Here is a 14,920-nt window from a genome sequence, read left to right on the forward strand (position 1 = left end):
AAATTGCTGCTCTCAAATAGGGCTCTCTCAATGCTTCCGAAGGTTCCTGGTTCCCCCAGACGCTGCTGATGAGTGAGAGGGGCTCCCAGGTACCCCTTCACTGATGTTTCATACAGGCTATAGGGTTGTATCTATATGTGCTGCTATACGGGCTGGGGTTTCTGAAGCCAAGAGGTACCAAGACCCTGTTGCTTGGTCTGGGACCCCCATGCTCGATGTTTTAAGCAGCTGCCTGCACCAGCAATGTGCATTTTTGGGGTGCAGACCCTTCTTTCCCAGCCGCTGCTGGTTGGTGATGTCTCTGGTCCATCTCCTTGCTGGAAGCGGGGTTATTTTCCAGCTTGGGCAAAGGAAAAGGGGTTAAAACCATAAAAATCAATCCTATTTATGGCTTTTTCAATGGGAAAGCGAAGAGGAGAGCAGTGAGGATGTGTCTGCAGAGCTGCTCCGTGCACAGCGCATCCCGGGAAGGCCATATCCATGGGGCTTGGAAGTGCAGGGTGAATCCTCTTCCCTTCCCGGAGGGGCCGAGCGCTTTCCGCCTGTCTCACATGTGCCTGATTCATGGTGACAAGGACAGGGTTGCTCTTTTGGTGCGCGCCTCGTGCTCTCTCGGCATCCCCTTCTCATCCCGCTCCCAGCTCTGTGCTGGGCATGGGAAGAGGAGTCAGGTCCGACCCCAAACCCAGTCACATCCTCACTCATTTGGCTTGGTTGCCTTTGGGAACCAGCCCATTTGTGAGAGGCTCCAAGGAAGCTGCCACGGCCACAGCTTCATCCTGACGGCTCCCATGGGGAAGGTGCAGCATCAGGGGCTGCTGATGCTCCTGGTGCCATTCCCAGCTATTCCCTAGGCAGGATTTGACCTTTGCCATGTCAGCTGCTACAGCTCCATGCAGGGCAATGGGTTTTCACCTGGGATGCAGGCTCCCGAATGTGCTGGTGGTTTGAAGGTGGGCATGGACACGGACTGAAGGGATGTTGCTGATCTTCCATTGATGCCATGGGCTCAGCGTCAGCATCCTTGTGTGGGGCACATCCAAGGCCTTGGGATTGCTCTGGGATTTGGCACCATGGCTCAATTCTGGGCCAATTCTGGACAATTCTCTTCCTCCCCCCCCAGTTTAAACATTTTATGCTGAAATCCCATAGCAGAGTCCCCTTCCCAAGGAATGCTCATCCATGAGCGGTTTTATGTTCAGGGCAAGGATCCGTTGCTGTTTTGTGCAAGGGCAGTGGCTGATCCAGAGGGATCTTGCTCTATCCCAGGAGCTCTTCCAGCCTATTCTAATGCAAATGCGCATTAGCTGATAATCTGAATGTTGAGTGGATTATTTCACCCCCAGATGAGCCGCTGTAAGGCAATTTTTCTCTGCTTTTAACATATAGAACCAAAAAAAAAAACCCTCTGCCACAAAGAAACCCACCTTGGAATTGCGTGTTATCGCCAGGAATCTGTGCAGGAAGCACAGCTCCTCATACACCCTCAAGCGACTGAAGAAATACGACCCAGTGACATCCTCTAACAGCTTTATCACATATGCACCATAATTGCATCAGCAAACATTTGTATTGCAATTAAAGCACGGAGCCAATAAACCATGAGAAATCAATTAAGAGAGGATCCCGGCTGTGGGAGCAGCATCCCATCCTCCTGCCTGTCCGGAGGTGCAACAGGACCCAACCATCCTGCTTCATCCTACCCCCAATCCAAAAGTCCACAGCAGGGCTTGGCCCCGCCATGGTGGTGATGGGCAGGGTGTTGATTTTCCTCTCTCCTTCCCAGATTCCTGAATGCTGGAACATCGCTCACATCGTCACTGCCCAGTGCTGCAGATAGGCAGGGTTGGGTGCTCTGGGTGCTGGTGGGATGGGGAACAGAGGCAGCACCCTTGCATCTGCATCATGGTGGGATTCAGGCTTGGTTTTGGACCAGTAAGGAATGAGGGGGATGCTTAAAGCTGCCGGGCTGCGCTCTTGCCATGCCACAAATGGGGATGTGCAGGAACTGTGCTTCATTTAAGGGAGGGTTCAGCCTTTTGGGCTCATCCTGCTGTGGGAATTCAGCCCCATGAGCTGAGGGTTTGCTTAGCACTGATGCTGCGGGATCCTCCATCAAGCATCTTCCCCAAGGCCCTCTTTCACCCCAGGACCGGTTATAACCCCAGATAACAGGGGTTTGGCTGCAAGATGCCAACCCCACCGGGCCCTGCTCCATCCAGCACACAAAGGGGCGCTTTACCATGGAGATGCTTTTCCCTCTATGTCCTATGTGCTTCGGGAAAGAGCGGATGAAGGCACCAAAACAAACCCTTCCCTGGCACGTGTGGCTGCTTCCCCCAGGAGAGACGGAAAGAGAGACTGAACCACATGTGACAGATGTTAATCGCATCGTTTAATGCACTCCTGGAAGGCACTTGGATACGGGAACCCGCACGGAGGAGAATAGACTATTGTCTCCCGGTGCCGCCGGCGCCCGTGGAAGGATCGGTAACCCCATGATAGCAACTCACCTGGGGTTTTATACAAAGGTGTAAATCACAGCTCTTAAGCTGGGGAGGTTTCTGAGAGATGCACAATGAATACGCTGATTTCAAGACACATGGATTCAAAAGGAAGCCATAAAAATCAGGTTTGTTTTGTCCACAAAGTGCTCTGGGGAGGATACAGGAATGGGGAAAACAGGGATGGAGGGATCATGCCTGATTCACACTCGAGCATCCCTGCCCCAAACCCCTTCTGCACAGCCTGAAATAATGAAACCCATCAATTGGTCGTTATAGGTTGGAGAAGGGCTGTTGGCAGCAGGGAATTGTGCTCCTGAGGCAGAAGCAGCATCCCATGGGCCAGCTCCCTGATTGAATTCCCCCTTGGTGACCCGGGGATGTAATTGCAGTGAAGGGGAGCTGGGGCTGATCGCACCTGCAGTGGAAATCAGCATCTCCATCCATCAGCCGACCTGGGAAGAAATTGAGGCAAGATGACTAAAGGTCCATAAAAGTAGCAAACTTATTGACTAATAGATTTCTTAGTCATGAAGTCCCCGTGCTCCATATGTACCGAAATCAAAGCAATTACGGATTTAAATGAAGCTGGAATCTGTGGTGCAGAAAATGCTTGTTTTAGCGTAAGATTGGCCAGAGGTGAATGACCTGTAAAGCCCCTGGTAATGAAAGCTCTTCACAGCTTGCAGTGTTTCACTGGATGGTAATTGCTGCAGTCTGTGATACGGATCTGGCTGTGTTAATGATGCACTGTTCCTTTTCATAGGACTCATTTAAGCTTCCCATTTTCCCGGGATTTCAAAGCAACAAGGCAGCGTGGAAATTAACACATTAACGTGGACATTCTGGCACTTGGGGTATTTAAAATGTTATTTAAAGCTCTGGACGGGTATCGATTAACAAAGTGATGGGGGCCTCGGGAGAGGGTGGCTGGTGTGTGCTGCAGAGGGGTGCTCGTCACCCCTGGGTGGGCCGCGTCCATGGGATCTGTGTTGTATTTAACGTGACAAGATGGCTGGATTAGAACAAAACGCGCATTAGCATTAAAAACAAGAGAGAAACTTTGGATGGGAATACAAATCCCATTGACTTCCAAGTGAAAACCACATCCAAGGGAGACAGTTGGCTTCTCCTCTGAGTTTATTATTAAATATTTGACTAGGGAGGGAAGTTCTGAGCTGAGCATCTTTTCCCTCCTGTTCCTGGCAAGAGCGGTTTGCGTCGCAGGCAGGGTTAGTGCTTGGTCCTTCTGCCAAAGCAGTTTCTGGGTGCAGATCAACAGGTGGTGGTGGTGCATCAGGGCTGGGAAAGGAAAGGCCCTGGCTGCACTTTTGGATGCTTGGAACTCGGGAGCAAGCGAATTCAAGCTGCCGGGGGTGAATTGTGTAGATGGATGCGGTGGGTGTGCTGGCGATGGGCAGAGCAGCTCCCGCCACTCCTGAAATGCTTTGATTTCATCCTAAAGAGGGAGCAGAGCTCTCCATCCCTCCCCATCTCTGCGCTGGAGGCGCTGTCCCGCTTCCCAAGGGACTCCAGGATTAATTTCCTTTGGTGACCCTGGGGGCCGCTGCAGCCTGACCCTGCTGTCGGAGGGGAAGCGAGGTCGGAGCGAAGGAGCAGAGGGGACCAGCAGCAGATGATAAGGAGCTCGGGGCACTGAAGAGTTTGGACAATGCGGAAATGGCATTTCCAGTGAACTCAATCACAGCGCCGGGTCTGAGCGCTGAGATTCAATTACCATCCCCTCCAGCGCGGTCCCTGGGGAGCAGCGTGTCACCGTCCCACGCTGCGGCCCCCTGCACCCCTGCATGGCCCCGGGGGTGGCCATGGGTCCCTGCGGCCGGGCGGTGAGCAGGGTCGTGGCTGGCAGCGAGGAGGGGTGGAGGGAGTCAGGAATGATAAATCGGGATGCTGCGGAGCGCCGGGCACTCGTAGGAATAGGAGCTTATTCTGCTGTTGTTCCTACAGGGGGTCAAGCCAGGGATTTGCTGTTTAGAGTTAGGGAAACAGAGGTAGTGGTGTGGTCTGGTGGCCATGGAGGGGTGTTGGACCTGCTCAGCATTATCCTGTGTCTCCCTCTCTGCATAGGGATGAGCATCATTCCTAAGAGGAGCACAGAGCAGGGCTTGGGGCAGAGCCTGGCAGTTCCCCACATCAGCCGGGTCCATGTCTGCATCCTGGTGAAGGGAGAGATGGGAGAGGGGATGGCGAGGAGCTCATCCCCAGTGAGCCCCGTTTCATCCTTACAAAGCCCATGGGAACATGTGCTGTGACAATGGCCGCCTTGCTAAAGAGGGGAATTATCAGGTCCCTTGGCATTCCCACAGCCAGGGTCTGTCCTGGTCCTCAAGGCCTCCCACCTCCTTCCCCTTTCCCTGCGGCTGGTGTGGTGGTGGGGTTTTGGAATCCTCCTGAGTCGTGGCACGAAGGTGAGATTGGAGCAGGGGGATAATCCACTTCTGCTGAAGCTGCCTGTGAAACCCTTGTCTATATTTATAGATTAAGATCGAATCCAGAAAACAGGACAACTCATCATTTCATTTCCCAGGGTTTCAGTGTGCTCACGGGATTCTAATAGTATTAATTATTAGTTAATTTGTGCTTTGGCAATTCATTGGCTCTGAGCTCTGATTTAACACAGAGACAGCAATGCTCAGTCTGCTGTTGCATTGCCATCCATCCTGCCGGCCTCCAGCCCTTCCTCTTGGGTACCCATCTATCTCCCTGGCCCTTCTGCCCTTCCTCCCGGATACCCATCCCGTCCCATCCAAAGCAGCCTGATATCTCCTTGTTGTCCTCCTCCTTTATTCTCTTTTCTTTTCAATCTCTGGCTACTAGACCCTAAAGCTCAATCTGTTGCATGTGTCTCTGGGTGCTATTTGTCTCTATGGGTGGGAACAGCTGAGTAAAGGGCTGCCAGGATCATCAGCTTGGACTTACAAAGCAAAGGAGCTGGTCCCTCCTGTGTCGTCCTGGATACAGGAGCGTCGCTGCATCCCATACCAGTGCAAGCGTCTCTCCATCCCTTTGCGAGCATCCCTCTATCCCCATGCGAGCATCCCTTCATCCCTGTGCAAACATCCCTTCATCCCTGTGTGAGCATCCCTCCATCCCTGTGTGAACATCCCTTCATCCCTGTGCAAGCATCCCTCCATCCCCCTCCATCCCTGCCAGCTGCAGCCCCACTTCCCCAGATAATGAGAGTGAGTTTAAAAAACTTAAAGCCTCTTCCTGCACGCTGGTGACTGACACAAATGGAGTTCATATTTAATCATCTGTTAACTCGTTGTCTATTATAGCTCTTTAATAGCACCATAGATATTCTTAATGAAGCATGATTTAAGGTATTTACAGCTCTAGGACCGACAGACATCACTCACAGTGTGCAGGTAATGAGGCGTAAAACAGCTCTGGAAGCCGTAAAAATGGGAGAGAGAGAGTGAGGAGGGAGCAGCAGCGAGGAGTTGGGAGCGGAATTGTGCCGGGTTTGTTTTAAAATGTTTAGGCATTTAAAGTCATTTCAGCTTTCCCGAGGTGTCTGGGAGCGCAGGGTTCAGCAATTCCCAGTGCTGGTAACCCCTGCTGTGCCGGGAATGGGCTCAGCCTTTGTGCTCCCAGGCCGGGACAGCGGCCACGGCCGCTCCTACCCTTGCATGGATGGGAGGAAGTGGTACCAACCCCTTCGAGGGTCCCCAGGGGCAGTGTGGGTGAATGAGCTCTTCCAGAAGTGATGCCCCAAAGCAAAACCTGGCAGGTTTGGGGTGCATTTACCCTTGGTGGTACTGGTTGCTGCACCCAATCAGTGGGGGGCCAATGACCCTTTTCTTTGCCCATTTCCATCCTGTTGGGCATTTACTTTGGAATTTTTTCCCCTTTTTCCCCTCCCCCCCCGAAAAAAAAATAATAAAATGGAAAAAATCCCACCCAAAGCCCCAGCCAAGATTTGAAAATAATTTGTGACGGAGGTGCCATCCTGCATCAAAATATTGTGTAGGAAATGTCAGATGTCACCACTCCATGTGTCCCCCCGTGTGACAGTAATTGGCTTGGAAGGCTGCGCTCTGCCACCGCGGCCGCTCGCCGCCGCCTCCTCCTCCTCACTTCCCTCGAGTCCATCCCTGTTCCCTGCCTGCGGAGCAGCGCTGCCGGCCCCGCATCCCCAGCCCAGGGACAAGCACTCATTAGCTTGTCCCCGAAACCGTGTGTCCAAATGGCAATAAATAGCTTCTGGGATGGAAGGGGTGGGGGGGGGTTGAAGCAACAGCTTGGAAGGGATTTGGGGCATTAGTTCTCCTTTTGCTGATTTCTCTTTTGTTTTCTAAGTTTATCTGGCTGGAAGATGGGCAGTGGTGGGGCTGGAATGTGCCACCCCAATCCCCTGGTGTGTGGTGCTCAGTTTGCAGGTGATGATGATGATGATGATGATGATGATGATGATGATGATGATGGTGATCATGATGGTGATCATGATGGTGATGATGTAGATGGACCTCAATTATGGGAGCCCCAGGGTGTGATCCGCAGTGGGGCCTCTGAGCAAGGAACCTGTTGCTCTTCTCTCTCCCCAAAAGTGATGCAGAGCCTCTTGCAAAGCTCTGTTTACAGCATCATGGACCCCTGGGAAAGGTTTATCCCACTTTCCCACTGGATTGCATGAAGTGTGTAATGCATCCGTTGCAGTTCTCTTGCGAGGAGCTGGTTTATTCTGCTGAGGGAGAAAACAAACTCTTGTCCTTTCACAGCAAACAAACCATTCCTCAAAGCATTCCAAGGCCTTCATCTGGGAGCAGCCCCTTAACGCGCTCGCTTTAACAACCCGGGCTTAATCCGTTCTCATTAGAACATTAGCCTGCATAAATATTTGGCCGGCTTCGCTGCAGCGAGCCCCGGGGGAGAGCCAAGGGATGGGGAGAGCTGCAGAGTGCTGGCAAGTCAATGAAGTTCCCTTTGGCAGCACAGGGATGGGGATGGAGCAGGGAAGTGCTGCTTGTCCCCTTGGGCAAGTCCTGCGGAGCAGGGTTGATAGTGCTGACCTGTCTGTTTGCGAGGGGAGCAGGAGGCGAGGCGCTGGTTTAAAACAGGCAGGTGAAGCCCTGCTGTGCTCAGCAGCAGCCTCCCAAAGGCACGAGAACGGACCCGGCTGCAAACAGTTCCCTGCCTGCTGCTAGCCACCGAGGAAGGAGCTAGAAGCTCTCCTTGGCGGAGCGTCAGCAGCAGAATTGCTAACGATGCGCCCGTTATAGAAACTTTTGGGTACTGGGGACACGCCAAGAAAAGAGCCCAGATTGACTCTGAGCTCTCAGCTGGTGCTCGCAGCGCTTCCACCTCGCCCGAGGAGCAGCACTGCCTTGACTCTCACACCGCAGGGGTGCGGGATGGACCCTCGAGCCGTCACCCCGGGGAGCCAGGAGGATGCTTCCCAGGATGCTGGGCCCATCCAGGAGCTCCTGCCCCACTCCAGCAGGTTGCTTTGGGTGTGTTTAGATGCTCGGGATGCGTTGCCACATCCCATCTCTGCACCAAAGGGCCTGGCCGACCTTGGTCCATATCGTCTCGTGCCATCAGTCAGCCTGATTGCAGTGAGATGCTATGGCCTAGTGCAATGAAGAGCTCTGGGGCCAGGGGAGGCAGAGGGACTCCAGGCTCTGATACCGTCTTGATCTGTTGATGCTGTGGTTTGCTTCTGCAGCAGCTCCTAGCTTATAGATTCATGGAATGGTTTGGGTCAGAAGGGAGCTTAAAGCTCCTCCTCTTCCAACCCCTGCCATGGGCAGGGGCACCTTCCGCTGGAGCAGCTTGCTCCAAGCCCCTGTGTCCACCCTGCCCTTGAGCACTGCCAGGGATGGGGCAGCCACAGCTTCTTCTCTTGGCACATCCCTTAGCAGCTGTAAAGGATGTGGATGGCATTAGGTCAGCTGGAAACCTCACTTATTCCCTTGGTGAGGGGATGCTGTGCTGTGAGCAGTGTAACAGTGCTTGCTCCGGGGAGAAGCGAGGAGCAGTTCTAAGGGATGGACAAGCTGGGGAGGATCCAATGGACTTCCCAAAACCAATCAAACCCATTTCTATCCTGTGCTGGGAAGCCCGCGCCAGGCTGGGGCCTTGCTGGGGCTTTGGCAGTTTTCCTTAGTTCTGGGATTGAATTCCTAAGGCGAGTGGGGCCAGCAAAGCCGGGCACTATCCGGCTTCCCTTCACCACCAGGAGGAAGTGCATTGCACACAGAGCTCCTCCATGCCCTGCAGCAGGCATGCCAACGGGATGGGGCTTTGCTCCGGCTCCATCCACAGCCAAGTGTGGGCATTCCCGGTAGGACACAGCCCCACGGCTGCCCCGGCGCTGCCGAAAACGCTGGGGCTCTGCATGTGTGCTGCTTCCATGTGTGCTGGTTTCCAAGGAAACCACTTGCTCTACATGTGTGTCGCTTAACACCCTATTTGCTTTCATTTGGATAAGTCTTTAATTCCTGTGCAGCCCCGCTCGGCGGGATCGATGGAGCTGTGTGTGTATCCTCAGCGCACAAATCCCTCTCCTGCAAAGTCCCTGCCTGCTCGGAGCTAGCTTCCTAAACCTGTGCCTAATTGGAATAGCTGCTTCTTCCTGCAGGAATAATGGGATCGAGCACGGCTGCTTCCCTCTAGAAACAATTAGCAGGGAAAACACGACGCGCTGTCATCTGCCACCGGCTCTGCCGCTTTGGCTCCGTTTCGGGTGTTGAAGCAGGGCAGGGTGCCTGAGCCCAGCGATGTGGGGTGCAAAGCTGGGGGGGGAGCAATGGATCCAGCTGCAGCACTGACCCCATGGGGAAGGCAGCAGCTCGTGGGGAAGGTTAAAGGTTGGTTGTGAAAGGCCTGGGAGAGCAGGGAACGGGGACCCTTGGAAGGGGGGACCCTTGGAAAGGTGACCTATGTGTGAGCCCAGTGCTGGCCCCATCGGTGTGACACTGGTGGGATGCACTGTGTGGAAAGGGTGACGAGTTGTTGGGGGTGCTTTGCTACCCCTCATTTTCAGCTGTCTTCACCCAAAATGGCTTTTTCTTCCCTCTCCCCCTGCAATGTAAGATGCTGCCCGTATTTTCTGCTCTAAACCCGCTTTCCTCCTTCCCAAAGCTCCCTGGGGCTGCTTCATGCTTGTGAAGCTGAGCAGCTCCCGTGTCACTCCGGGCTGGCTCCTCTTGGAGCCCTGACAGCAGCTAATGCTGTTAGCCTGTGTCGAGGAGGGATTTCAGCATTAAAATACCCCCAGCACTCGGGCTGCTCCATTGCTTGCAAGGCAAAACCAGCCCAAACGCACCCAAGCTGCATCTGGGGACGTGGGTCTGAGGGTTTGCCTGGGTTTGGGGGTGATTTGGGGCTGATGGGGTGGGATCGGTGCAGCTGGGCTGCTCGCATGGGATGCGACAGCACCTAAGCACCGGGAGATTAGCTCGGGTCGTGGAGGGCTTTGCTATCTTTAGGTGGAAGGGGAAGGATTGTGCCTCTTAGGGTGGCCTGCAGGTGATGAGAGAGGAAAATCCCTTGGTCCCAGCCTGGTGTGGGGGCACTGACCCCAGCTCCCATCCCTGTGGGGGTCTGGCCTCGCCAGCACCTTTCTAGGCCACAATCTGTCCCGCATTGTGAGCCTGCTGTTAACTCCCCTTGCACTCTATTCTCGTGTTTGCTGTTATTTTTTAACACTTCTTTTTTTCCCCCCCTTTTTTCCCTTTTTCCCCCGTTTTTCGTGCATGAAAGCACTCCCCTCTCCCCAGAGCCTGCCTGGAGCGAAGGCATGGTCTGTACAACTGCAATTATTTCCAAGAACAGATGGAGTGAGGAGCAGAAAGTCTGTTAATAGTAATAGAAATGCTACATGTTAACCTGGACAGCACACGATGACAGTCCCATGACTACACGTTCTGTTCCCACCAGCTGGGCTCCCGAGCGGAGACGAGAGCTTCAGAAGCGCCGCGCTCGGCTCCGCACCCTCCCCAAAGTTAGAGCTCAAATTCCTTCACACTTCCAGCGGGGATTTGGGGTTGGTTTGGGCTTCTTCCCCCACCCCCCCCTCCTCCTCCTCCTCCTTCCCATTAAGCGCCGGCGAGGAATAATGATGGGTTTTATCCGGGATGCTCAGGGATGCAGCTGGGAGGAGCATGGGGAGGGAGGGGGCAGCTCTGCTCCGAGGTCCTCATGCGGTAGCATCATCGCAACCCCTTTTCCATGAGCACATCTGTGTGCATCACCCCCCTGAAGTCAAATCATGGAATGGTTTGGGATGGAAGGGACCTTGCCACGGGCACCTTCCATTAGGGCAGGTTGCTCCCAGCCCCATCCAACCTGGCTTTGAGCGCTGCCAGGGATGAAGTGCTGATCCAGGTGGGAATCGGTGCACCAGGGCAGCAGCTCCCTGCTGGCTCTGCTCCCAGGCAGGGCGCTTGCGTGAGGTTGGGGTTTTCTCGGTGGCTGTTGCGAACCGTTTGCTAAATGGGTTGAAATCCTGGTTTTCTGGTTAAACCCGTGCGTGGCGCGGAGGTGGGGGCTGCAGGAGGGGCTGCAGGGGGCATGGAGCTATGGAAAAACCCCAGCCCTCCATTGCCCCATTTGCTCAAGCAGGGCTTGGGAAACGAGGCAATGGGGTTGTCTCAGCCCCTTTCGCCAGTCTCGCTGTGAAAATCCCTGCCTGGTGTCACAAGGGACAGGGGGATTTAGGCACAGAGCCCCAGCTAATTTCAGTGGGAATTGCATGGCTAAATCCTCCAGCCCTTTATGAAACCTCAGCCTCGGGCCGGCTGGAGCGGTGCATGGCACCGCTGGCGAGCTGACAGATGCACCTGGAGGTTTTATTAGGATATAGAGCCCTTAATCTGGGTGCTTGCAGGATAAGCTGGTGCCTGGGGTCCTGCCAAATCCTTTGAGATCAGCAGGTTTTCTATCCACAGCCTCCAGAGGTCACTTCAAACCCAGCTCCATCCTCAAGGGACCGGAATATCCACCTTGTCTTGCAGCACTGGTGGCACCTTTGGGGGCTGGACACCCTCAGTGGGGACCTGGGGTGGGCTTTGGGGTCGTAACCAGCATCATCTGTGAGTCCTGCTCCCTTTGCCCAGTTGCCATCACCCAGAGAGGTACCTGAGTGCATGGTGAGGCAGCGGCTTTGCCTTCTTGCAGCAACCCTGGAGCATCTTCTGGTTAGGTTGGGGTTTGTTAGGTAGAGCTTAACTCCTTGCAACCACCCCCATGGGGACTGGGGTGTCCGGGCTGTCCCCAGCCACCACCCCAAGGCTGGAGCTGCATTTGAATCCTAAAAATACCCCATTCCCCTCTCCAGGGATCACAGCCCTCAGCAGAAGTCCCCTGTGCTGTGGTGCGTCACTGCCCTGCGCCCCCATAGGATGTGGTTAGAGGATGGATGGCAGGGGATGAGGTCCTCTTTGGTGCCTTTTATTTGGAGGTAGCAGAAACCTGCCCTGGTCCTCCTCTGTTTGAAGAGGCTTTGGTCATCTTGAATGGGTTTGTGAGCCTTGTGTTCCCCTGGTGCACGTTCATCGCTCGCCTTCTGACCATAGCCTCACGGAGTGGTTTGTGTTGGAAGGGGCCTTGCTCACAGGGCGCGTGCTCCCAGCCCCACATCCATGCTCACAGCTCTCTCCTCTCTTGCAGAGCAAGAAGTACGTCCTGATGCTGGTGGACCCCGACGTTCCCAGCAGAGCCAACCCCAGGAGCCGCTTCTGGAGGCACTGGTTGGTCACCGACATCCCGGTGAGTGCCCCCCGCCGGGTCCGTGTGTTGGGGTCCCAGCAGCTCGCAGCGTTCCCAAGCTCTGGGGTGCGTTGTGTGTGGTTGGTTTCCCATGGGATGCGTGCTCTGTCGATACGGCAGCATCTTGGTGAAATCCCAAAGGATGAGAAATGTAAATGGTGCTCGGCGTGTAGGTAGAGGAGTGCTTCCTCAGGCTATATAGAGCAAAACTGGTCCAAAAATATTGCTGCTTGGGTTTGTTCCCTCCTTCTTCTTCTTCTTCTAAGGAAATGCTGAAAAAACACTGCTTTGAAAGCTCCCCACCACCGCTTTGCTCTGCAGACACTGGCGTTTCAGCCACCTCTTGGTTTTGGGGTGGAGAAGAGCAGTTTTGGTGAACTCGGTGCCAGATTTTCCCTTTCATTTATTTCTGGGGGGTGAGAAAAGCGTTTCCAAGCCGGGGAAGCAAACAGAGGGAAATGGGTTTGGGCTGAATTCCTGCTGCGTCCCGGTTCTAACATCCCAGTGTGTGCGGGCCACACAGACCGGATCTCACTGCTTTGCTTCCCAAAAGCTTTTGGAAGCTCAGTGTGTTCCTTGGCTGCTTGCTCTTAGCATTGAAGAGATGAGGTGTTCGAGCCCTGTATCAATCTAGCGAATAATCTTAGTACTAAAGTCTAATTAAGATATCAATTAATTTGCAGCGTGCATTTAACAAGAAATATCTCGTCATTCCCCTCTATTATTCTCTGAAATTACTGCTAAGGGCTTTCTGTACAGATACCTTCATTAGGCTTTGTATTGTTAATGGGAATATTAACCAAATTAAAATTGGATATTAATACTTCCCATGCAGTTCATAATTGGCTGAAAAACATAAAGCATCGGGGAGAATTGCAGAGATTTGTGTACAGGGTTTGAGGGGGGTTTATCCCTTAAATCCTTCACAGGAGCCTTCTGCATTGCTAACAGCAGGGTCCTGAAAGTCTCTCATTAATTCTAATATTTACTCAATGCAAAGAAGCCAAGCTCTTGGTTTCCTTTCTGTACACAGGTCCTTGGGAGGCAGTTGCTATGGCCAGTTCTTGTGGGTTTCCTTGCTTTTTAGTTGAGTACAAGATCATTGAAGAAGGGAAATGTGGGATTCAAACCAGTTCTCCAGTGCAAATGGAAAGGGTTTTTTCTCCCCCTGGCATCTGGGTGGTTGAGTTTGAAGTATAAAAGGTCGGAAAGCTCCTTGCTGGATCATGCACAAGGGGGAAAAGGGGGTTTTGGGGAAGGAGAAGGGCTTTCCCACCTCCAGGTGCCTTGTCTCTGGCAGGCCTGGGGTTGACCCCAACCCCAACTATCCCCTAACATTTCCTATCATGATATATAGGACTTGATGATCCTTATGGGTTCCTTTGAACTTGAGATATTCTATGCTTTTACCATTTATTGTATATTAAATATAGAGATGATATATAAAAATATAGATAATGATATATATATCCCACATATATATAGTGTGTATATATATCTCTGTCACGTACCCGCACACATATATGCATATAAATCGCCTTTGCACCCTAAGACACCCCCAATCCCAGCATCACCCTCGCAGGGCACCAGGACAGAGCCCTCTTGCCCCATCCCTGTGGTCAATCCTCACTGTCCGGGATGCAGAGAGGGGGTCCCAGCATCCCCCCCCCGGATCATTCCCGAATCTCTTCCGTGATGCCGTCGGCTCCCTGGGCTCAGACACATGGTGTCTCGTTGAAATGCAGATCGTTGGGGGGTATATGGAAGTCTTGGCTCCGAGGAGCTTCAGCTGACAGGCTTATTTGCACACTGGCTCTAAAATAACCGTGTAGGCTTTACATGACACCTTCTGTTGCTTTGGTGCAGAGAAGGGCTTGCAAGTGCCTTTCTCCAGGAGGGACGGGGCAGCCGGCGCGATGGTTGGGGGCTGTGAAAGCATCCCATCACCCCAGCATCACCCAGGCTTTGGCGTCCCCCAGGTTGGAGGGAAGCAGCCCTAAACCCCATTCTTGGTGCTGCAGTACGTTGGCACGTCCCCAGGGTTAGGTTTCGGCTCTCAGTTTGCTTGCCCAGGTGGGTTTTGGGGGACGGAGCATCCCCATCCCAGGGGTGCCGCTCGCCGTTCCTTACCCGCCGCTGCTCCGATTGTCAAACGCGAGAGATGCTTTCACTCCCATTCAAAATAATTTAAATAAAAATGTTGCTACAAAGTGGAATAATATCTTTTGATGAATGTTTTTAAAGCCCTTTAGGTTTTCATGGTAATTTGCAGTGTAAAATTATTTAGAGATAAGAGCCAAATTAGCTCTTATAGGCGGAGGTCGATATGTCCCGTTATCCATGCAAGCAGTGTTTAAATATAATCAGCCTTTACTCTAATGCAGCATAATTGTTCATTTGAAATAGCTTTTTTTTTTTTTTACTTCTCTTTTTTTTTTTTTTACTCCATTCAATGAGTCATTAAAATATTCAAAGGATAATGCAGTGAATTGGAAATGAATTTATCACATTATCCTGTATATACTGTAGAGCATCAGGTAACCAGGCAGAGTCGGAACCAGTTTACAGAGCAATCCAGTAAACAAGGCTTTCCATTTTGTATTCAGCGGGGGAAAGAGAAAAGAAGGGAGAAAATACTGCCCTTCAAATGGAAAGCTTTCCGTCTTTATTCCCCCTCCTCG

General features: G+C 52.9%; 1 protein-coding gene across 4 annotated transcripts in view; it reads left to right on the forward strand.

The window, feature by feature from the left end:
* The window catches only part of PEBP4 (phosphatidylethanolamine binding protein 4), a 68,990-nt gene that overhangs the window by 21,690 nt on the left and 32,380 nt on the right, over positions 1-14,920 (forward strand). For all 4 annotated transcript variants that reach the window (XM_061349760.1, XM_061349761.1, XM_061349762.1 and 1 more), the window contains one exon: positions 12,141-12,239. In XM_061349760.1, the coding sequence (XP_061205744.1) occupies positions 12,141-12,239 (99 nt within the window). The remainder of the gene's footprint in view (positions 1-12,140; positions 12,240-14,920) is intronic.

This window comes from Neopsephotus bourkii, unplaced genomic scaffold (genome assembly GCF_033783945.1).
Source record: "Neopsephotus bourkii isolate Nb327-2 ecotype Australia unplaced genomic scaffold, CSIRO-AGI_Nbou_v1 NB_457, whole genome shotgun sequence".
Lineage (NCBI taxonomy): Eukaryota > Metazoa > Chordata > Aves > Psittaciformes > Psittacidae > Neopsephotus > Neopsephotus bourkii.